This window comes from Brienomyrus brachyistius, chromosome 24 (genome assembly GCF_023856365.1).
Source record: "Brienomyrus brachyistius isolate T26 chromosome 24, BBRACH_0.4, whole genome shotgun sequence".
Taxonomy (NCBI): Eukaryota; Metazoa; Chordata; class Actinopteri; order Osteoglossiformes; family Mormyridae; genus Brienomyrus; species Brienomyrus brachyistius.
This window is the reverse complement of record NC_064556.1, coordinates 5,379,147-5,403,395: the sequence shown is the minus strand read 5'-3', so window position 1 is coordinate 5,403,395 and position 24,249 is coordinate 5,379,147. Positions and strand designations below refer to the sequence as shown.

Genomic DNA, 24,249 nt, shown 5'->3' with positions numbered 1-24,249 from the left:
TAAGCATTTCCACTTCCTGTTCTAAGCATTTCCACTTCCTGTTCTAAGCATTTCCACTTCCTGTTTCTCCTGTCTGTCTGTCAGCATCCAGCAGGGGCACCGTGGACACACCTCAGAGGCGGTACTTGCGCAGCAGATCCGACTGCCACATGGTCTTCCGCTCGGGGAAGCGCTCTGGGATCTTGATCTTGTGGAAGTCCTGGATGCATTTCTCCAGCTCCTGCTCGACGGTCAGACGCTCCTTGGCCGGCCTCCTGCGGCTGCCATTGGCCTCGCGGGAGCTGGAGGTGAGGGTGCGAAGCAGATCACTCTTCCGGCAGCGTTCAGACTGCTGGGTGGGTGGGGCTTGCCCCCTCTTGGTGGGCCTATCCAAGGTCTGTATGTGTGATTGACGACTCACTGGCCCACGCACCACTGTGCCCTGGGGCGAGCTGGCCTCTGATTGGCTCCCGGAGCTGGAACTGGAGAGATCGTTGTCGGAGGTGCCGCTTTCCCCCTCACCGTCCTCCTTGTGGTCCTTACAGCAGCAGTCATAGTTAGATGAAGACCACCTAGAAGGTCCCCCTAGGGCAGAATTTAAACACAAAGACCACCAACAAAAACAGTCAATAGCTGCATGATGTGACGAAATCAATAATTACCTACAGGAGAAACGAAGCATTTGGAATTCATGGTCCTTGCTCCGAGCAGGTAATTAAATGTGTGAAATGTCAAATAATTTGATTTACTGCGCAATTTGCATTTCAATATCCAGGTGTACCAAGTTTGAAGCAAAGTTTGGCTTTAAGGATCAACGGTTTTAGAAGAGCTTGGGTGTTGAAAGTAAATTCAAAACCTAACAGTGTATTTATCTTTCTGAATCGGTCCTTAAATTGTTTTATTTTTTTAAAAGGTCGATGCTGAAAAATATTCTTGCTGAAAAATAAGACTTCAGACTGGCCACCACTCAAACCCAACAGGTATGAAATTGGCACTTATTAAATACATATTTTCAAAATGAGTCCACCTTCTGTGAATGGCCCCGCAGATAGAACATTCCAGTACTACTAGTTACTAATACTACTGCTTCACTGCGAGAGATACACATACAGTACAAGCTACATTCCTGTTAACATTTAACTTTATTTTTATGCTTTACTATGAAACGCATTTCACGGACTATGGTATTCGGTATTTTTTTAGCAGTCGTTAGAAGCTTTTCCAGCTCTTGGTTTTGTAAAGCGAATTCTTGGGAGTACAAGCTCTATTGCTGCGGCATGGGGTTCGTTAAAACGCCATCCAGTGACGCTGTGCGGCGCTTGGCGGGTTCCACGCGAATTCCGCGTCTTTCGTAATCGGGGGCCGGCTCCTCCGAAGCTGCCAGCTGAAGCCATTGTAGGCTGCTAATTTATCAAACCAAATCAGGACAACTAACACTGACCTTTAGCTCACTTTGTATCAAGGCAGGACTTGAGGCCATCGATTGTCCTTGTATAAGTGCTTTTCTAGCAAATACATCCGGAAAGGTCCTCAGCTAACAGACACCTTTTATCCAGACCTTCTGAAAGAATCATTTGTCTATCCTTATTATAGGAGACAGGATCCATGTACAGGCAGTCCCCTGCTTAAGAACATCCGACTTACAGACAACTCGTATTTACGAACGGACTGCCATAAAGCCTATTATATAAAAAAAATTCCTTAAATACAATTGTTCGTAATAACGAACACACGGACTACTTAGTGATGCTCGTGAAAACGTGTAGCTTCAGCGTTTCGTCGGCTTGACGTACAGTACAGTACCACATGTAGTGTTATTATTGCTGCTTAATAATAATGATTATTTTTATAATTATTATGTTCTGTATCATTCTTTTTGAGATTTAACTACAGATTCGACTTAAAAACAGGCTAAGGGAACAGAACTTGTTTGTAACCTGGGGATCGCTTGTATAAAGTTCTCAGTGTTGGGCCAGTGTGTTTGACTACAGACTCCTCTGTGCAGTCTGGCGTCCGCTCACAGTCTAAGAACGCGTGGCTTAAAGAACTGCTGTTTCTGAAATGTGTGATCGCGTGTGCTTTATGATGGAGTAGCATTGGGTCCCGGACGTCACCAGACTTGTCCCCTGTGCTACCGGATCTCCGCAACCCTGTGCAGGATCATGGATGGAAGCCTTACAACGTTATATAAAATGTTTCAGGCTATTTTTTCTAATTATTGAATCTTTATAAACATATATTAAGAAGCGTTGAAGAAGTGGTCATTATAAAGGTACCTATCAACATTTAGGTTTCACAATACATTTTTTGAAGGGGGGGGGGGGGGTGAATAAGTAAACAAACAAAAAAACAAACAATTAACCAAGATTCATTTATATCTAATTGAACAACAGATATACTGTTTGACTAGCAGATATAAATCGAAGCGGTTCAGTCCATTTCTGCTTAAATTTGCAGGTGTGTTTGTTTTTTATTTTTTTGGTGCAACACTGTCCTGCCCTGATATTCTGACGGCAGCTAAATCAGCTAATTCATTCCGCATTCAGCTGGCCGGCCAACCTGTGCAGAGAGCAGCTGCGCACACACCCCTTGAATCAGATTGGGGTTTGTCAGGTTGCGGTGTGCAGATGGGTGGAAATTGCATGTAGTGTGCAGACTGTGTGTCTAGGTTGTGCGTCGTAGATGATCTGGCAACTTGGGTAATGTCAGACGAACGTACAAAGCTACTGTTTATGACGATTATCCGTAATGAAGTTTGAGGGCCGTGCAAATTATGGGAGTTTCCCAGAAGAGATTAAAAACGAGAGGCGCTGGGAGAACGCCTCGGAACGTGCGGCCGCGGATCATTGTCTGTCGGATCTGCACGCAAGCTACTGCTCTGCATGGTCTTTCTAAGAAGCTGAGGCCACCGGGCTTGACAGGTCCCCAGGGAAGGCAGTGTCATCTAGGCATAAATCTCGAAGTCCCCTGGCAAGATGGGACAGGTCACCGAAAGGATAAATGAGGCCGGCTGGGGTCTGGGGTGTGTGGCTGGGGTCTGGGGTGTGCGGCTGGGGTCTGGGGTGTGTGGCTGGGGATGCATCATAGAGGCGCTCCTGTTTAATGGTGGTCATCATGCCTCACAGTCAGCGCTCTGCGTTACTCCCACTGTTCCGGAATTCATCCCGCGCTAATTTCCATAATTCACTCTGTCTTAGCGAGAATGATTATGGTGTCTATTCATAAGAGCATGAAAGTGCTTTCAGGCTAACAGGAGCCGAAGCAGCTTCCTCCTGAGCATTCTCATGTGCCCCCCCCCCCATTCTCATGTGCCCCCCCCCCCATTCTCATGTGCCCCCCCCCGCTATCACTTCACATCACCCTGCAGCCCATGCCTTCCTCTAACTTACTCATCGCCCTCTGTACATGTGGCACACGTGTTTCCCTAAGTACTCTTCCACTTTATCCCACTCCCTGGCAGTAGATATGTTGCCGACTTCATGTGGACCTAGAGGTGATTATTGCCGGATTGATCTCAGCCATGAAGTCGCACAATCTGCTTAGGACATTCTGAACAGGTTTTTTTTTGTGTCAGCTTTGTACTCCTGGTGCTGGTGATTTTACCAGGGGTGCAGGGGCTGCAATTGCATCCCCTACTGTTCAGATGGAAATGCCACATGAACATATTAAGTGGCCAATCTTGTCCAGAAAGGGCCATTGTGTGTTTGGGTTTTTCGCTGAAATTCCATAATTATATTACTAAATTAGAGGACTGATTCCCTGTAGAGTCCTCACTCCTGGGTTTGAACAGCTGACCTAAAGATTATCCCAAACGCCTGCATTCAAACTGACCCTTGACGGATAAGATTACCAACCCCTCTACTGAGTTATGCCCCAAGCTTGAGGGTCACAGTAAAGGGGCAGCTGCCTGTCGGTGCCCAGGCGGATGGGGGTGAAGGACCTTGCTTAAGGGCCCACAGATGTGACCGTTCTGCCGAGGTCGGGGCTCGAACCCACAACCTTCTGATCACAGGCACAGAGGGTTAGCCCGCTAAGCAAATTAAATTACGGTGCAAAGTTGCATTTGAAAATGCGGCTTGTGTTAATCATATCAATGTGCAATAATAATTAACTGCAAATGTATTTACTGATTTTAAATGCATAGCTCAGTTTGGCGTAGACTGTAATGCATGTTTAGTTGGGCTCTCTCACCTTGGACGCCCTGGTAGAAAAGCCTAGAGTCGCCTAAGACTCCTAGGCTCTCACTTCCCACACCTCCAAAAAAACAGGAGAAGCTTTTCCCATCTCCGGGGCGGCATTGTATCTTAGAAATGGAGCATTTATGTTGTAAGTAATCATAAATAAATGATTAAAGTGATTTCCTTCTGTATTTTTTTGTAGGCCTCCTGGCGAAACACCTAAGTCGGTATATAGCATATATCATTTTGCCTCTGAAGTCAACAGACTGGCAAATCATTTGATGCATGTGTTGAATTTAAGACCGTATAACTATGAATGACCTTTTCGAGCCCACCTAACTATTAGACAAATTACAAAGCAAGAAAGTGGATGGATAAATAGCCAATATGTTTAATAAAACCATGTTTTATATATTTTGGAAGTCTACTGGCATTATTAACTCCCTGCGGCCACAAGCGCCCCGGCTAGCTGACTTTTTCTGCGGTAAGTTCTCGCAGTTCTTACTTTATGATCCTAATTGGCATTTTCAGCTCAAATATATTATTCATACAGTTTGGTGTAATAAAGCTCATGAAGGTAATATCTGAAGCTGACTTGCTCAAAATCTCCTTGGAATTCCGTATTCCCTGTGAAATATGGTGTGCGGCGCTGCCAGCACGATTTGCAGAGAATCCGTGGGCGAGAACAAGCGGCTGAGAGGGATTAAAGTTCATCCCGGGGCAGGAATCACTTTTCAAAGGTACCAGTAATCCAGCGAGATACATGTCAAGTACCCCCGTCCTGGATTTCCATTGTACCACAACTGGTGGTCGGCAGGGGAACATCTTCGATGAAGTCGATTATATAAAAAATTCGACTTAAATTCAATGACTGAAAATAACGAACGCACGCAACATTGCGCGGCATCAGCAATTCATCAGCCGTATGTAGTTACTTTTGTTATTACTGTATAATCTTTATTATCATGTACTATTTATCATTCCGACAAACCTACAGATTCGACTTAAACACTGGCTTTAGGGAATGGAACTCCTTCGTAACCCGGGGACTTCCTGTACTGTTCTGTACCCGAGGATCTTGGGGGGAAAAAAATAGCAGCAGGTGTTGTAAAAGCAGTAGGGGGAAAACGGGAAACTGCACCGAAATAAAACAAGGGTCACAAACTTTTTGCTTAATGAACCAATTAGCTACCCAAGGACAGGGCGGTTTTCTATAAACGAGGGCAACTGCTTGTTATCACCAGAGATGTATCATATATTGCTAAAATAATTCAGTTATAGCTTTCCATCAGATTATACAGCCCACGTATCACATCTCTGATCTCTATTGCCTAAAATCCATCAGAGCAACTTACCCAGTGAGACACGCTGGCATGATCATTTATATTAATCTTCTGCCCTCACCACATGCCTAACGGGGTTCACTACGCAGTGACTGCGGTGCCCCGCTTTGATTAGTTGCAATAAAGAATGCGATATAAAATACTGGCTTTGATTAGCCCTACCGTGCAAATGGGTGTTAAACGCTGACAAACAGACCTATAGCATTTCAGTTTTTAAACTCACACTAACATTTGCAGCTTTCTGTGCCTGCGATCCCATCTGTAATCTGTGCCGCTGACATTCATTGAGAGCTGTCACAGAGCCACGGCAAAGGGCAGCTGATTTAACTTATCTAACAGAATGCACCTCTATCCATCAAAAAAAAAGCACTGACATTAAACCAGAACCGTACGCAGCGTATATTTTGATCCTGATCACGCTGACCTGGAAACGGACAAAGCACACAGTGCCATTTAGATGTGCATTTATAATCTCTGCCATTTCAACACTCCCCCGTTAAATACTATAATTGTGTAGCAAATTAAAACCACAGCAGGGCACGCGGTGACCCTCGGGGCAATACGACCCTCGCATCCATCTCAAGCAGCCTTTCGATCTACGACAGCATTTGGACCGCTGATTATACAGTACGGGAAGTGAACGTCGAAGTATGCCGCAAACATTTAGCGCATTTGGGACACTTACCACAGAAGCATAGCTTCAAGATATTAATATGCCCGTGTAGTTGTGCTTTCATTAATACTAATGAGAGAAGTGGGGAACTAGCTTCTCCCATTGGATGTCAAAAAGGCAGAATTATTTGATGTAAACAGTGAGCCAGAGTTTCAGTTAGGATCTGCACATCAGAATGATTTGATTTATGAATGTTAAAAGGATTCTGGGATACATGCCCAAACATATATGGGCATCCCTACTATTAAGAAGAGGAACTGGTAAGTTAAGCTACACCCACACATTGGCAGCAGGATGGATGGTTGTACAGACGAGGGTGACTTTCAACTCGGTACCATCATAGGATCTTTTCCACAAGCTAGTTTGTCAAATTTCTGCCTTAATAGTGCTGCCCGGGTGAAGTTCCCCCGAGACTGAGATTGGCACCCAACATTCATACCCAACCTGAACCGCAGCAGAGCCCACCAGCGATGTTCCACCATCTAATGGAAAAAACCTTCCCAGAAGATCAGAGGCTATTACAGCAACAATGGACCGATTAACTTCATATTAATACCCGTGATTTTGAAATGAGATACTACTCCAGCTGGTGTCCACAGTCTTTTAGTGTAGCTAAAAGCACAGGCTAACGAACTAAGAACAGTCATAGTAAAATTCTGTGTCGTTTCAATATTTCAATAAGTAATTTCTGGAAGACACCCAAAGGAGTAACTGTTCATCGAAATACTACGGAAACACTGCAGGTTTCAATTTTTTTTGGTCTAGTAAAGGTGGTAGATAGAAGTCACATTCAAATCCCCAAAGATTAATGAAATCAAGACAGAGAGTCAATTACACTTAAAATGTTAGAGCTGAAACAGTGGGTACAGGTGGAGGTTAGTTAAAACAGCCCACTGCCTCTGCTTATATAGGCATCGTCATATTGATCTACAGATACACGGCATGGTCGCGATAAGCGCGCGAGGTAAAACTCCTGAATGTTAAATCCATTTCTGTGAAAAAGTCTGACGGCCCGTCAGAGCCGCTCCTTTGAAAACCTGCCTCTGGGGCCTGCGTTTTGGGAGCACCGACGTTTTAGGGGAGCGGCTGTGCTTTTAAAATCACAAGCTTTCCACACAGCACAAAACAGCGTTTACTCAGTCGACTCTGCTTGCATGCACCTCGCGGTGGCAGATTCAGACAAACACAAGAGAGCTGATTGGTGGAATGACATATAAAGCTAATTTATTGGTCCAAGACTAGTCTCTCTAGATATAAATATACGAGTCCTTTTGTAATCCTCTGCGCAACAGGGTGGTGACAATGCATCCGAACGCTACGGAGACTCATTCTCAGCAGTTATGGCTCCCTTCAGTGCCGTAGAGGATGTTTCAGAAAATGTCGCATTTCCGGGAACCCACCTTATCGGCCTGCGAGGAAGTGCAGACAGCATGCGGCCATATGTTTATGGGGGAACGCGGTCCTTGTGATTTTACCTAACTGAAATCGATCAGTATCTCCCCTCTGTGTCATGTCTTTGGTCTTTGGTTTTTAACATTACATTTAAGTCTTCCGTTGACTGTTTGTTGTTTGTGTGTGAACTGTTTCCATGGATTTCATCATTTCCTTTTCCTTGGTGTGTGTGAGAGAGGCGAAAAGTCCCATTACACAACAAGAGAGGTTATTTAATAATGCAATAAAAATGCCTAGTTTTATTTAAAGACTTTCTTAATGAGAATAATACACAAGTTCTATGGTGGATTGTCTTTCATTTCCATTAATTCTCCGTTATTTACACATTTAAATTTACACTATTGTAATCGCATGTGTTAGTGATCGAAATTTTGAGTACTTGTCAAAGGGCAGTTGTACTCAGAAGTCCTATGTTAAAAATGTTTTGTTAATGTTATGACTGCCAATTTTGTTTTATTTACAAATTGCGTATTGTTATAAAGCATAATAATAATTATCATCTTGTACACTGGCTATACCGACATTAATAAAACTGAATGCTAATCTCTGGGCTGAAGACTAAATTCAATTTATCTTTATATAGCGCCTTTCACAACACAGTCACGGCAAGGTGCTTGACATGGGTGTTGATACATTACTACATCGTTTAAACGAAATAATACATGGGATAGGGAACGGGGGAAGGCAGAAAAAAAGAATTAAGATAGAAGCCAGACGACGATAGAGCAGTGGAGATGAATTTCCGAGAAGCATCTAACGCTTCCTGAGGTCTTAAACCCCTAATTCAGCTAGACCACCTCTGCGATCAGGACCATGGGACCTCGGCCTCGCCCACTGCCGTGTTTTTCAGTATAAACCACCTTCCGTTTTCCCTGCAGTCTCTCTCTCTCCCCCTCTCTGTTTGTTTACAAAGTCCCCCTTGCACAGCATCAATATTTTATTTTATTTCGCCGCATGTGGTTTTCATATTGAGCTCCTGAATCTTAGTTTTATGGCATTCTGTAAGGCAACACGTCACGCACCCTTATAGACACGCAGAGGCCTGTTTCCATTGCTCTCCCCAATGACACAGAAGGACAAGTAATGCTTTCGTAAAGACGGAGCCAGAAAAACAGAAAAGGCGATGTAGGACAACGTCAGCTGGGAATAATGGGCCTGCCTCCTATGGGTATGTACACTGCCCCCTGCTGTACGGGAGGATCATTGCGTCACTTAATAATAATAGTGCTCCTGGCAGTAATCAGAAAGACAATTTAATTATGCTTGACAGGAAACAGCTGCCCCATCTTGCTGCCACCTAGACCTATGTCTCACCTACCCATGCCGATAGCCCCCCACTGCCCCAGCTCTCGCCTCCACACCACTGTATCGCTAAGTTCCGCTATCTTTTCCCCAGTGTTCCCCAAGTTGCGACGCCTCAGAAGGAGACTGTCATTCTAAATAAGGACGGGTTTCTTTTCCTGTACGGCACCGAGAGCTTTTCAGAAAGTCTGAGCTGCGCATCGTGGCTAAAATTAGTTCCCCCTCCCAGCGTCCATTTTGGCGCATCTTTTAGCATCCTGGCTCAATGGAACTATGAAAAGCCTCCGCTCATATTCGCCGCGGTCTGCAGCTTTGTTTTACATCCCTTTGCCTGCAAACAGCACGAAAGCGAAAGGTTGCCATTTCCCTAGATACTCCATGTGGTTTTGAAACACTACTTTGGCTCAGGGGGTGTTCCGCTAAGCAGGATTTCTCAGATAGCTGGGTTAATTTAAGCTAGAAGTCATGATTGTCCAATCGGAATGCTCCTTAGCTAAACTCTGACCGGACCATCATGAATGTCCAATAGGAATGCCTCTTACATAAACTCTGATTGGACGATCATTACTTCTAGCAAGGGGCATCTGAGGGGTTTGGATACTCTGACAGATTCAAGGGGGGGGGGGCAGAGCTTTTAATTGGCCTTTGAATACATAAAAATGTATTATTTAAGTTGTGGGGGGGAGGGGGTGGCAAGGTGACATTTTGTCTGGGGGCTATTACCCCGCTTCTACCTTAAGTTAACCCAGCTAACTGAGAAACCCCGCTTTGTAGAACACCCCCCCCACCCACCCGAGTTTTCATGCCTTCTGAAGTTCTTCGTAGCAAACAAAATCCCGCTTCGCAATTCTCTCCCACGTCATGTGAGGTTAACATCTGTTGTGCGCATTCCGGCCCTTCGCCGCAGGGCGGGGCACGAACATGCAGTCAGTCATCAATCTGCCCAGACTGCACAGTCAGTGGTACACGGACCATATCAGCATCGTCCTTCTCACGCATCCATGCATCGTGGTTTCAGATTCTTTCACTGGAGGTGTATGGAAACACAATAATCAAAGGGTAACAAGGTAACATGGGCAACAACAGGCATGTGTGGGGCAGGGGGTTTGGGGGTGTCTCAGTGCCTTTTTTGGTAATGCAAAATTTACACTTTACAATTTACCAAGGTGGAGCCCCCCCACCAAAATTTGCCGCTCCACAACCCCCTTTCCCCCCTTACAATACCTGCCCCTTGAAAAGGCTGTGAGTGTCACAACACAACAAGTTTACTGTAATTTAAAACAATTATGAAAATAATATGAATTAATCTTAACATTATGACGGTGATTCATGGGATGGTGCAGTTGGGTTTTGGGCAGTACCGGCACCTGGTACTGAATAACGAAGGGAGTACCGGCGCCCAGTATTGAATAATGAGGGGAGTACCGGCACCTGGTACTGAATAACGAAGGGAGTACCGGCACCCAGTATTGAATAATTAGGGGAGTACCGGCACCTGGTACTGAATAACGAAGGGAGTACCGGCACCCAGTATTGAATAATGAGGGGAGTACCGGCACCTGGTACTGAATAACGAAGGGAGTACCGGCACCCAGTATTGAATAATGAGGGGAGTACCGGCACCTGGTACTGAATAACGAAGGGAGTACCGGCACCCAGTATTGAATAATGAGGGGAGTACCGGCACCTGGTACTGAATAACAAAGGGAGTACCGGCACCCAGTATTGAATAATTAGGGGAGTACCGGCACCTGGTACTGAATAACGAAGGGAGTACCGGCACCCAGTATTGAATAATGAGGGGAGTACCGGCACCTGGTACTGAATAACGAAGGGAGTACCGGCACCCAGTATTGAATAATTAGGGGAGTACCGGCACCTGGTACTGAATAACGAAGGGAGTACCGGCACCCAGTATTGAATAATTAGGGGAGTACCGGCACCTGGTACTGAATAACGAAGGGAGTACCGGCACCCAGTATTGAATAATTAGGGGAGTACCGGCACCTGGTACTGAATAACGAAGGGAGTACCGGCACCCAGTATTGAATAATTAGGGGAGTACCGGCACCTGTTACTGAATAACGAAGGGAGTACCGGCACCCAGTATTGAATAATTAGGGGAGTACCGGCACCTGTTACTGAATAACGAAGGGAGTACCGGCACCCAGTATTGAATAATTAGGGGAGTACCGGCACCTGGTACTGAATAACGAAGGGAGTACCGGCACCCAGTATTGAATAATTAGGGGAGTACCGGCACCTGGTACTGAATAACGAAGGGAGTACCGGCACCCAGTATTGAATAATTAGGGGAGTACCGGCACCCAGTACTGAATAATGAGGGGAGTACCGGCACCTGGTACTGAATAACGAAGGGAGTACCGGCACCCAGTATTGAATAATTAGGGGAGTACCGGCACCTGGTACTGAATAACGAAGGGAGTACCGGCACCCAGTATTGAATAATTAGGGGAGTACCGGCACCTGGTACTGAATAACGAAGGGAGTACCGGCACCCAGTATTGAATAATTAGGGGAGTACCGGCACCTGGTACTGAATAACGAAGGGAATACCGGCACCCAGTATTGAATAATTAGGGGAGTACCGGCACCCAGTACTGAATAATGAGGGGAGTACCGGCACCTGGTACTGAATAACGAAGGGAGTACCGGCACCCAGTATTGAATAATGAGGGGAGTACCGGCACCTGGTACTGAATAACGAAGGGAGTACCGGCACCCAGTATTGAATAATGAGGGGGGTACCGGCACCTGTTTGTTCCGCCTTGAAGCACTGGCCATAACACGCACTTGTTCTCTTGCCAGATAATCCTGCAATGATGGTGATGCCATACAGGTCCTTGTATAAGCTGTTTGTAAGGTATCTTCTCCGGCTCCCGCCCATCATTCATTTCAACAGCTCTCCAGCTGGGGCTCGGCTGAGGCAGTGACCATCCATAACTGCAAGCCCTGGACACTCGGGGAGAGAGGAGGGCAGATGAAACAGAGCGATAGCACTTCATCTCCTGACTCGACTCACGTTGTCAGCGCTCACGTTTTGCGAACCCTATTCGCTAATTGTCTCCCCAAACATAATTGCTCTTGCATTCTAATTAAATCCTTCCATCTTCCAAAAATAATTATCCAGCAGTGTAAAGGCTACAAACTCACATGTCACCTCCCTTGTTTTTTTCCTTTAAACCCACCGACCTCTCGTGACGGGCATAATAAAGACGGCCTGTAACAGGGTCCTTCAGACGGTGCTTGTTTTTGTCGTTTGGCCACTGACATCACTGCCTGGTGCATTTTGTGGCATTTCCATTAGCAACCCGGCAGCTGGCTTTTTTTTACGGGCATCTGCAACATAACAGTAGAGGCTGTAGCTAGGAAGACCCCTGGAAGTTCTTGGAAAACTCAATTTATTTAATGTCAGTGGAAACCAGGGTCAACCTGCCGCCACACAAACTGACACAGCAATGTGCGTGTCACACCTCCATCACCTACCTGATTCTGCCTATTTGCAAAGGGAACCAATCAGAGGTCTTCAACAGATCTGCGACACTTTGCACATCAGCTAATGGGGGAATTGTGTGCCACAAGGGATTTTTCTATGCTCACCACGTCTGGTAGCAATAGTGCCCCCCCCCCCCCCCCAGAATTCAGCACACTGCAGTCCCCAAGGGCTATAGCTTCAGGCCCCTGGCTTCTTTATCACAATCAGAAGTGACTATACTTCAACAAAGTCACCTAACACCACCAGCCAATCACAAGTTCGGTCGACCAAATTCCAGCCAATCAACGATTTCTTTCTAACCAGTCTTTTTAAGATGGAGTTGTTTTTTTTTTTTTTCCATCGATTCAATCGCAGTCAGGCTCAGAAATCAGCAAGGCAGGCAAAGTGATGCTTCACCACGTATGTATTTTGCTAAAATATCTCGCAAAAATCAAACAAAAGAAAAAAAAAAAAAACATTATTCTTGGAGCTGGAGCTTGCAGCTGGATCTGAGCCTGCCTCGGTACACCGAGCCCGAAGACAGATTTGGCTCGTCTGGTAGAGGGAATGAGTCAAGTATGAGTCCAAGGCAGCTCTGATTCTACTGGCAAGGTTTGCGGACCTAAGCAGAATCAAAGCACTACTGATAGTAACTATCCTTCAATCGGAAACCCATGTAAAGCATCAAGCATCACCGACAATCCGGTTCCTCCTCTGTAGCATCTGCTTGATGTAAAACTGACAAGATCCATTGGCCTTTTAGAGCCAGGAGGCTCACAGTACTGACTCAGGGGTCACCATCCATGTCAGAATAAGAAAATCATTCAACGGGATGTGTAAATAGCCATATATATCTAGGTTTTTAGGTCGGTGGTGTGGCCTTGTGTTACGGCTAATTAGTATGCAAGTCAGTCCCCCAAGCAGATGTTACGAAAGCATAACAAATAAGCAAAACGTCCAGGATGGTACTGATTAGTCTCCATATCGCTCAAGAAATGTTAATAGGAATTAAGTCATAGTTAGAGACAGCGGCTGGCCTGTGTGTCAAGGTGCACTTTATATTTTAAAGGAATCCAACACGAAGAACAATGCAGCGCAATATTTACTTGAATTATAAAGCCCTGAAGAAAATGCACACAAATTACTTGACGTGACGTTAATACCTGTTGAAAAAAAAAAAAATCGAGAAACCCGTTTGCTGTGATTCATGGCTCACCTACTGCGCCTAATCTGAAGGAGATGGAGTGGAGGTTTTAAACAAGGCGGCATTTAAGCTTAAGCGTGTTTAATTAAAAAATGAATCGCTGAGTTATTTATAAAACACGCATTCTTGTTATGACAATAGAAGCTGTGCTAATTTCTGTTTTGACATTAAGACGGAATCCTCCCTCTTTCTCCAATTTGCATGTCATTAACTCTGTTTTTTTTTTCCCACTGAGAGGCAATAGGTTTATAACGCATGTGTAGAGGGGGATGATTATCGATAGTATCAACGATGGCGGGGACCAAACGCAGAATGACAGAGGGGCTCGACAAACTGAAAAAGAAGAAGCATTAATCTATTCCTTTGGCCAAAAAAAGTGCTTGTGAAAGGACTTTGGAAGCTGCATGCAGATTGAATTGCCTGCAGCTGTGGAGCGTGGGGTTGTGGGGGATATGGAAGTCTGGTTCTTCAGAAGTGCTTTTTTAAAAGCGGGGACGTCTAGGAGACTGGACACGTTGGAATGGGAGGGGGGTCGTCTCTCCTGAACGCAGACCGACGGCCGCGACATGAGCGAGGGAGGCATCGATAGGGACAGGGCCGCCCCAGGGTAACAGGGCAGAGGTGATCGAGGATGAAAGTGAACCTGCAGGAGGTGGATTCATTATATGCCCGCCGGGACCCCCCCCCTCCATTCGCATTTGAAGTCAACGTCTCCATAATCGGCTAATCCACCAGGGCCGGGAGCAGAGACCGGTGAATCCGTCTTGGTGAAGGGGCTCAGATTCCCCGCGGAAAGTGGGATTTGGGGCTCAGTCTACCGTTTTTCAGAACAATTATGGAATTTACTGGGCGCCTCTCCCAGGATGGTGAACTTTTCCCAGAGCCACTTTCAGCCAACGATTCTGGGGCTCTTAGAACCACGGCTTCACCGTCATTCGGTCCCGAGGGGCAGCGCGATACGGAAGCGAGGTCGTTAGAGGCTCGAGTGGCGAGACTGAGCATCGGAGTGTGATCCATCCAGGCGGGGATCATAAATCGCAGACAGATCTGCCCTGAAACACGTCCATAACCTTGTTCAGCTTGGATGCCAATCCTTCAAAAGGTTCTTCAAATGTGTAGCACAGTCATGTGCTCTATTCACACCTACTGTTCTGCTTTGGGTCCTGGCAAATTGATAAGTGAGGGTATCATTGCTTTGCATTAGGTATAAATAAAGGAAAAAATATATATCTTTTTTTTCCTCCTACAGAAGTCTTGGCTGATCTGTTTCCCCTTGATAAGAGATGCATATTAAACTTTTTAGAAAGTAATAGTCCACATTTTATGCCTGTCAAGGCAATAGCAAGAGATTTCATGTTTAATCCATTTGCTAAACGAGAAATGATGACTTCCAATCCTCCTGGCTCTTTCTCACACTGGAACCAATTCTGGTTAAGCAGTGAGTATTGCTCTAGGCTACAAGAACGGGACCTCGGCTGGTGCGTGCGTCGACAGTTGGCAGTTAGTCAATGGCGCATGTCAACGACCTCAACCACATGCCTTCGCTAAGCGCATTATTTGCATTATTTTTTGACAGCGACACTACTGCACATGTACCTATTCTTTTAGATGCGTTTCTGCCGAATGGACAAATTTATTTCTGCAGAGTCTGGCAAGCAGAGATTCTCTCCGGAGACAGGCAAGAGTACATCTTCGAGGAAGCCAAAATCAGGCAGAGTGTCGAAGAGCTGGGCCAGTGTTGGGACACTTATTCCTTCACAACTCGTATTTGCTGTGATGGGATTTGTGGGTGTGACTTTATCTTCATTATCTTGTTTCCTAACAATTTTAATTTATTTACCTTGCAGGGTTTTGAGGTGTTACACATTACGGGCGATTTCTCAGCTGGTGAGAGAGAGAGAGAGAGAGAGAGAGAGAGAGTGTGTGTGTGTCTATGTGTGGGTCTGTGTGTGTGTGTGTGTGTGTGTGCCCAAGTATACCTTACCTCGTGGGGACCAAATGTCCCCACAATGTGATGAATACCCGTTTTTTTTTACCATATGGGGACCCGTTTCCTGGAAAACTCTATTTTATAAAAAAATAGTGACTGCAATGGAAAAAACGAAAAATGCAAAAACTCTTGTATTTTTGCTTGGTTCCTTATGATTACGGTTAAAGGCTGGGTTAGGGGTTACGCTCGTCATAGTTAGCATTAGCATTTGTCCCACAGAAATGAATGAGCGGTCCCCATAAGGATATGATTACTTGACTGTGTGTGTGTGTGGGTGTGTGTCCGCAGATGCAAAACATGTGATTCTTTCCCAATAAAAGCAGACGTGCTTTGCACTTAAGGGGCCAATCTAATTATGTAATTTGAAGAACAGCTAACACAGCATTACAGCAGTCCGGTGAATCTTCTCGGTGATCTTCTGGTATGTTCACAGGCATGCTGCGGGAGGTTTGGGCAATAAATCTGACCAATGAATCAGCCTGGCGCCTTTTATTGCCGTCGCAGTCATCTGTTTACAGCAGATAACAATTCACTATGTGATGTAGAGACTAAGAATGGCGTTCCAAGATGGCCTCCTGGGTCTGGATTTTAGGGTAAACCAGTCATCGAGGAACAGGAGAAGATCTTACAGGGATATATCCATCAACTGAGTATCAACTGATGGAGTATCAGAGCCAAGGATATGCGGAGGGGCTCATTGTAACCCCCCCCAGATTAGTGCGCCTTCAAAAGGGGTCTCGCTTGACTCGTTCTTCGCACCTCAACACGCTCGGAGTGCGTCAGACACTCCAGTGCGTCAGGCTCTTCCTAAAAATGGAAAACGGTACTGAGTGGAGATGCGGGACTTGGAGACCCGTGATGGGTGGGTTACCGAACGTCGGGAAGCAGGGCACACAGCGGAGATGACAGGCATAATCCTACCAGCTGTGATGTTCAAAGCCTCATTCCTGCCATCATTAGGGAATTCGGGCTGGAATCTAGCAGCGGATGCGTGACGCGCACAGGAAACGTGTCTTAGGTCGTAAATGACAGATCTCTTAAAGCACCGGTTCCCAACCCGCGTCCTCGGGGATCCACAGAAAGTCCATGTTTTTGCTCCCTCCCAGCTCCCTGCAAGACAGTCCACATTTTTGCTACCACGGCACTGGGAGGGAACAAAAAGGTGAACAGTCTGTAGGTCCCCAAGGATTGGATTGGGAAACACTGGCTTAAGCTTGTCAGTATTCCCCCCTCCCACAGCTTCTCCTCATTTTAATTCTGATTGGGGAGGGCAGGGGGGCTTTGAAGGAGTGTCTGTGAGAGGCGTCCATGTAACTGAAGCATGAATGTGGCTGGGCCTTGTGCTCCCCCCCCCCCCCCCCCCCCCCCCCCAGGGCATAATTTGTAAGCTCTGCGGTGCCAGGGTTAATTAAAGGCCACGATGACGTCAGATTTTCTGGTTCATTTCCGCTCTGCTTGAGTTCTGATGGCTTCGATGATTCCAGTGAACAAACAGTGGATTTCTCTGCATGTGTGCGGAGCAGTTTTCTCCTTTCAAATCCAAAGTCAGATGAGCGAGACAGACTAAGTTACATGAATGTACAGCACTGTGCAAAAGTCTTAGGCAGTTCAATGTTTAAAGCTGTTCATCTGGGTAGTGGGGGTACGTGCGCTCAGAACAAAAAACACAACTTAATATTAGAACATATCAAAATAAAGAGTAACATTAAAAACTAACAAGAATTTACTCAGTTCTCCAAAACAATGACTGAAATCTAGTTGGACGTCTAGATGAACGCCACTTCAGTTCCCAGACCTCTCCACAGAGGCACCTCAGCCATTCTATGTGTTTGTTACATTTCACATCCAGCTCAATTAATTAATTAATGTAATTCATTTAAAGAAGTCAATGAGGTATTGATTAGCCATAGGAGGTGGGTAGTGATCGAGTCAAAAAATACACGGGTTTCATTGGACGGTCACTAGAAATGCTGGGGTGACTTTAGGAGAGGTTTGGCTAAACTGACACACCTTGACAGACTTAATGTCATAGTTCTACACCAACATAAAGATCATTGAACATCATTGACTTTGACTGCCTAATACTTTCGCACGACACTGTATGTCAAAAAATACTACAACGCAGTCAATTTTATAACTATACATTTCTTTAGTTTGACTTGCACAGCTTAACTCAGTGGTTCTCAAACTCGGTCCTCGGGCCCCACTGCCCTGCTTGTTTTCCAGCTATCCCTGTCCCACATACAAGTCCCAACTCTCTTTCAGCTTCTAATTGACTGAACACACCTGATCCAGGTAATCAGCAGTGTTTAGGGCAAGGATAGCTGGAAAACAAGCAGGGCAGTGGGGCCCGAGGACCGAGTTTGAGAACCACTGGCTGAACTCGAAATTTAATTTTATTAGGTGTAGCGTTTGAGATGGAGGGATGGGGGGGGGGGCGCAGGCGCGAGGTTCCAGAGCTGGGCTCCAGCACAAACGAAGCACCATACTCCCCCAGCCAAGCTGAGCTAACTCTCCTTTCCAAACTGTGCTTCGTGTTACCAGAATAATCTCAGGCATCTTTCTAGACGGCCGCATCTTGGAGGAAAACAACACGAGCTGCAATCTGGTTTTTATGCTGTCCAAACACAGGGCCGTTATATAGCAATGAGGAAGACTACAGGTTTTCTTTTCTTTCTTTTTAACATTCTCAAAGGAACATTAGTCCATCGCCACACTGCAGTTCTCGCTGCTGAGCCCAGTATCGGTGTGATTAAACGGCTAAGGCACAGTAAAACAGCCACTCTATCATCACCAGTTCTGCTGTGCATCCAGGTCAGAGGCCTATTCGCGGAATATTCCGGCAATTATCTCCACATTTGCTTTGTTGTTCCCATTCAGCTGTGGCAGGTGCTTCTTAACGTTTTAGATGTTGACATATGTGCCCTAATACATCCTCGATCCGAGCCGTTGCCCCAGGAAAGCGAGGATCAGCTACAACTGCTCGCAAGCATCTCGCAAGCATCTCACATACAGCGACTCTTCTGTAGGCTCCCGAAGCTCCACATCGCTGTGCTCCCATAAAACGCAGCTAATGATCCCAAGTGCTCATTCATCAAAATGTTCCAGTTTATCTTCCGCTAATTGCATATTCATAATAATGGAAATTATAAGCTGGAGCACACAGACCTACGCAAGGCAGAAATACAACTTCGACGGAAAACTGAACGTTTTCTACGATTTAGCACAAAACTGATTTCTTTCGGTAAAGTCCGACACTTTAGCCTATTTTCCTCCTCTCCTAGACCTTTATTAAAGTACCGGGGTCTGTTATCGAGATACATCTCACAGCATGATGTGTGTTTTATTATTAACGTGACCTGCTCACCCTGAAATAGTAGATTGACCGCATATAGGCCCAACCTCTTAAATAATCTTTGGGAACCAGGCATAATTTTCTCGAATGGATCCAACAAAGTGTGGTCGATCTGTTTGGTGTAACGTTTCACTCCATCCCCTTCCTGCCAATCTGCGGTCCACAAACATACACCAACCATGTATTTTTAACCGGAAAGGCAACCAGGTGTCGCCCAGCTGAATTTCCAAACTAGATCATTTGTGGAACATCAGTGCAGCTTTGAAAACGGTGTCTCCCCATAACATCAATCTGTTCCACTCTCTAAAGTCTCATTGTATTGTTTATCGGAATTATGGCGGACAATACCCTAAAGTATTCATCCTGTATATTAATAATGTAGGTGATGGGACTTCGGAATAGCTCAGGCTGTTTGCTAAAGCATAACAGGCACATGTATTATAGTTTTGACCAGCAGTGTCTCACCGTTACACTTTAATATGTCGTTATTATTTTCAGTTTAGTCACCTCGGATTCACCCCGAGTTTGGGAGCCGAAGTCACAAGACGCATATAAACTTTATCGGATTCCAAAGCTAATGGGAGTCAATTGATAGCACTGGGAAACTTGCATACAGCTCTGCTGCTACAGTAACTTGTTTTGATCTATGGGGGGGGGGGGGGGTCATGTACGACAAGCCGGTGTCCACATCTACAAAGTGGTTTTGGGTCTGTCAGTGTGAGTTGAAATGACAGGAGCGACGCCGGTCTGGTGGGGGGGGGGGGGGGGGTCGGTTCACGTTAGAAGACGGGACCTCATCAGATGAACAGGACTCTGAAATGTGCGGTCCGACAGGCGACCGGGGATGTTACTCTAGTCACAAACTCTCGCAGCAATTCACCAATTATAATAGGTACCTCTTTACAATAAGGATCCCTATCACCACTAATAACTAATAACTCATTAGTAGAAAGAGAACAGTTATAAGTTGTTTATAAATGTTTGTGAAGGATTTATAAAAGGCCATCCATCCATCCGTTTTCCAAACCGCTTATCCTTCTGGGTCGCGGGGGGGTCCGGAGCCTAACCCGGAAGCAATGGGCACGAGGCAGGGAACGACCCAGGATGGGGGGCCAGCCCATCGCAGGGCACACTCACACACCATTCACACCCACATGCGATTTACAAAATGTTTCAACCTAATTAATAACCTGATGGTGAACCCCTTACAAAGGTTGTTTGTGTTCTCCTCGTGTTCACATCCACATACCCTTTGGTCTGGTGGACCCGTGAGCGCTCTGATGGCCTAACCTTCAGCTCCCGGTGCGCCCCTACCACCTCTGGCCGTGGCTCCAGCTCGTCTGCCTCCCTGAATTGGTTAAATGGTGCTGCATGGCAAAATAACATTGGCAGCTTGTTTCGGAATTATTGTGAATGGTATCCATGGTGACTTCCATTTAGACGTTTTTGAGGACTGTATTATCTAAAGTGTTTGTGCTGACAGAGTTGGGGAGAATGCATAATTTGATTGGTGCTTGCCGGCACTGAATTCATTGCCTAGATTTACAGTGACCCATTTCAAAATACAGTCAGCCTTCAGGGACACGACTTGCTGCAGTAAGTGCTGGGAAACTTCTGCCACTACACTTCAACTCAACATGATATACAGGTCCATTCAACCCATAATCTTCCAGTAAAAACTGTAAGGCTTGTGAGCAGGGCTGATGCGTGGCTCAGTGGGTTTGACCTCTGTTCCTGTGATTGGAAGGTCACTGTTTTGAGTCTTGGCAGAAGGGTCACATGTCAAGCTGGGCCCTTCGAGGGACCCCTGACCCCCTGAAATGCTCCCGGAGTGTCAGGTATACCTACCCTTGTGCCTCAAGCTTCACTCTCTACTGTAGGTACAGTGTGCAAAAGTCTGAGGCAGTCAAAGGAACTCTACAGTGTGCAAAAATCTGAGGCAGTCAAATGAACTGTACAGTGTGCAAAAATCTGAGGCAGTCAAAGGAACTGTACAGCGTGCAAAAGTTTGAGGCAGTCAAAGGAACTGTACAGTGTGCAAAAATCTGAGGCAGTCAAAGGAACTGTACAGTGTGCAAAAGTTTGAGGCAGTCAAAGGAACTGTACAGTGTGCAAAAGTCTGAGGCAGTCAAATGAACTGTACAGTGTGCAAAAGTTTGAGGCAGTCAAAGGAACTGTACAGTGTGCAAAAGTCTGAGGCAGTCAAATGAACTGTACAGTGTGCAAAAGTCTAAGGCAGTCAAAGGAACTGTACAGTGTGCTAAGTCTGAGGCAGTCAAAGGAACTGTACAGTGTGCAAAAGTCTGAGGCAGTCAAATGAACTGTACAGTGTGCAAAAGTCTAAGGCAGTCAAAGGAACTGTTTACAGCCATTTATCTGGGTATTAAGTGTGTATAAAAACACTACTTAACGTTAGAGCACGTGCAAATTAACAATAACACAATGAAACTAAAAAGAATTTCTCCCGTACTTTCAAAAGTCACAGATTTCCTTCTGGATGGCTGGAAGAGCATCGCTTCGGTTCTCAAACCTCTCCTCGGGGGTCTTTGTGAAATATCCCCGCCAGCTCACTTGATTAATTAAGTTAATTAGTTTTAAAAGAAAAAAAAAAAGCCAGTGAGTTTTCTATCAGTCAGACATGGTATGCTGGTGGTCAAGTCAAGGAAATACATCGATGTATAAGATACTTGTTGCGACTACTGGACCGATTTTAGCCAAATGTTTGCACCTGGAGGGGAAAAAAAAGCCAACATCCTGCTTACCTTATGTGTCAATGCATGTATCTGATACACAGCCCCCCCCCCCCCCACCCACCCTGCTCCACCCATGATTTTAGCAGATGTTTTGAAATGACTACGCTGACACACTTTTACAGGCAAAACACCACAGTTTTACACCGACATGAAGATCATTTACGCGTCGTTTTCTTTCTTTTGCGAGGTTCTGTATGTGTGCGTGTCCGTCTCAAAGCAGAGCATGATGGGAGACGAGCATGACGGGAGATGTGAAGAGAAGCTTTCCGATGCACTTGTGCAAATGGAACATAATGCATCGTTCCACTTCCTGCTAGATAAGCTTAATGTTTCAGTTCCACTACGTGAAATTAAAATAGGCTTAGATGTTAGAAACAAAGGGCAGGACTGGGAATACTGGGAGGTTCACGCAGGAAATGTGCGATTTCCGCAGACGCAGGTAGATCGGATAGCCCGAGTTACGTAATCCGTCCTCTGTGACCTAGAATCTGGCGCCAGCGTAATGCAATTCGCGATCGGGCCCGAGCGAGACACGGTGGTCGGCCCGGGTTATCTCAGCCGCTTAGCGTGTTCGGACCGCCTGCGGGAGCCATAAGATGGCGAGCGTTTGGCGGCCGGCGGCGCGAGATGTGCCCTACCTCCAGCTGGCGCTGTGTGACTCGCCGGGTGAGAAAAGAAAGAAAGCTGGCGGGGGTGCGAATGGAAAGAGCGCATGCCATCTGCCCCCTGCTTCTTGGAACGTCATGATTGGGGGAGGGGGGGTTGCTGGCTAGGGAGAGCCATGTCTGATCCAGGATTGGAAAATGATTAAATTGGAAGAAAATGGATGAACAGAAAATAGTCTTTGAATAGGAAGAAGAATGCAGTAAATCTCGAGGCTAATACGTACTGAGGGTATTATCAGTCCCTTGTGCTCAGTGGTGTTTACCGGATTTCCTTCCGCTGGATTTCCTTGGAGTACAAGAGCTGCGGGGAAGTGGGCCGCCCAGTCAGGCATGATGAGGCCGCTGTTCCCTCAAGCACAGAGAGGCCGGCGCACTGTCGATCGCAGTCAGGGCTGCGGAGAGTGTGCAACTGCATCACCGACAATGAGGTGAGCACCATCCCTCTCACAGCTAACGCCAAGCAATAAATTATCGTGTGCCATTTAGACCAGTGCTCAACGAACCATTGGCAGTCCATGTTTTCGCTCCCTCTCGAGCAAAAATGTGGACAGTCTGGCAGGGAGCAAGGGCAGCTCAAAAACGTGGACCGTCTGTTGGTCCCCGAGAACAGAGAGCTGGGAAACACTAAACACAGACGCAGACTGCGGGGAAGGTTGCCACAAACATAGTCAGGTGATTAGCGGAAGCAAAACTTTATTGACTAAACATTGTACCAACTAAAGCAAGATTAAGGCTGTACAAAACAATGTCAAGTTTAAAGCTACCAACCACAGATTAACTTTTAAGGGGAGACTTAGATGTTGGCCATATTAATGAACTATTCCATTTTTCCCGAGGTGGAACTAGGCACTCTAATTTTACTGGGGCCCTAGGCTTGCCGAGGGTAGCTAATGGATTAGCCCTAGGTAAACTCCCCAAACAAACAAAAGGAAGTCAAACGATAACAATCTAAAAAAACAAATGGGCATATAAATGAACAATTGCATAAATAAACAAACAAATAAACAGATGGCCCTCTTCGGGAAAACAGTGGATGGTGTTTTGTGTAGCGTAAACTTAGGCAGTGCAAACGCTTGAATTTGTGGGTTTACGTGAACAATGACCCCTTCTCTACAAGGATACCCAGAAACCATTTTATTCTTACAGATCATCATTTCCAAACCGCTTATCCTACTGGGTCGCGGGGGGTCCGGAGCCTATCCCGGAAGCAATGGGGACGAGGCAGGGAACAACCCAGGATGGGGGGCCAGCCCATCGCAGGGCACACTCACACACCAGTCACTCACACATGCATTCCTACAGGCAATTTAGCAACTCCAATTAGCCTCAGCATGTTTTTGGACTGTGGGGGGAAACCGGAGGAAACCCCACGACGACATGGGGAGAACATGCAAACTCCACACACATGTAACCCAGGCAACCACTGCACCACCGCCCTGCAACCACTGCCGCCCCCCTTTCTGTTTCAACCTTGTCAAAAAATAATTCAGGTTATTAAAAGTGGATTCAGTCAAATTCACAAGATGCTTTTATTTGTATTTCATACAAGTATGGGCGCACAAGAATTTTTGTTCATATATTTCATCGTTTTCTCCGACCAGTGGTCAGAGCACAGTGTAAGCCATTTATCAAGCCCCCTGGGGACAGATTTTGGCATTAAGGTCCCAACCAGGCCATACAAACTAGCAACTTTCCAGAAATGTGCTTAGATTCTAAGCTACACGCCGCCCCACTGTTTTCCACAGTGGTGGCATTTAAATTCTGACATTTCAACGCAAATTAATTAATCACCACAGCATACAAATCATAAGAGCTAAGTGTGATGGAGTTAATAAAATTGCAGTATAAAAGCCCTTTCA

The 24,249-nt window shown here is 45.9% G+C and overlaps 1 protein-coding gene and 1 long non-coding RNA gene across 7 annotated transcripts in view; one reads left to right on the top strand and one right to left on the bottom strand.

The window, feature by feature from the left end:
* The window catches only part of kctd16b (potassium channel tetramerization domain containing 16b), an 82,941-nt gene that overhangs the window by 47,199 nt on the left and 11,493 nt on the right, over positions 1-24,249 (bottom strand). For 3 of the 6 annotated variants that reach the window (XM_048994974.1, XM_048994972.1, XM_048994971.1), the window contains exons 2-3: positions 413-564; positions 112-281 (exon numbers count right to left, since the gene is read on the bottom strand). In XM_048994974.1, the coding sequence (XP_048850931.1) occupies positions 112-281; positions 413-564 (322 nt within the window). Of the gene's footprint in view, positions 1-111; positions 565-24,249 lie in introns of all 6 variants that reach the window. The other 3 variants (XM_048994970.1, XM_048994969.1, XM_048994968.1) reach the window with 1 other exon arrangement.
* Positions 523-22,812, top strand: LOC125720031 (uncharacterized). Its single transcript, XR_007385336.1, has 3 exons — positions 523-690; positions 893-959; positions 22,684-22,812. It is a non-coding gene; the product is annotated as an uncharacterized LOC125720031 (long non-coding RNA).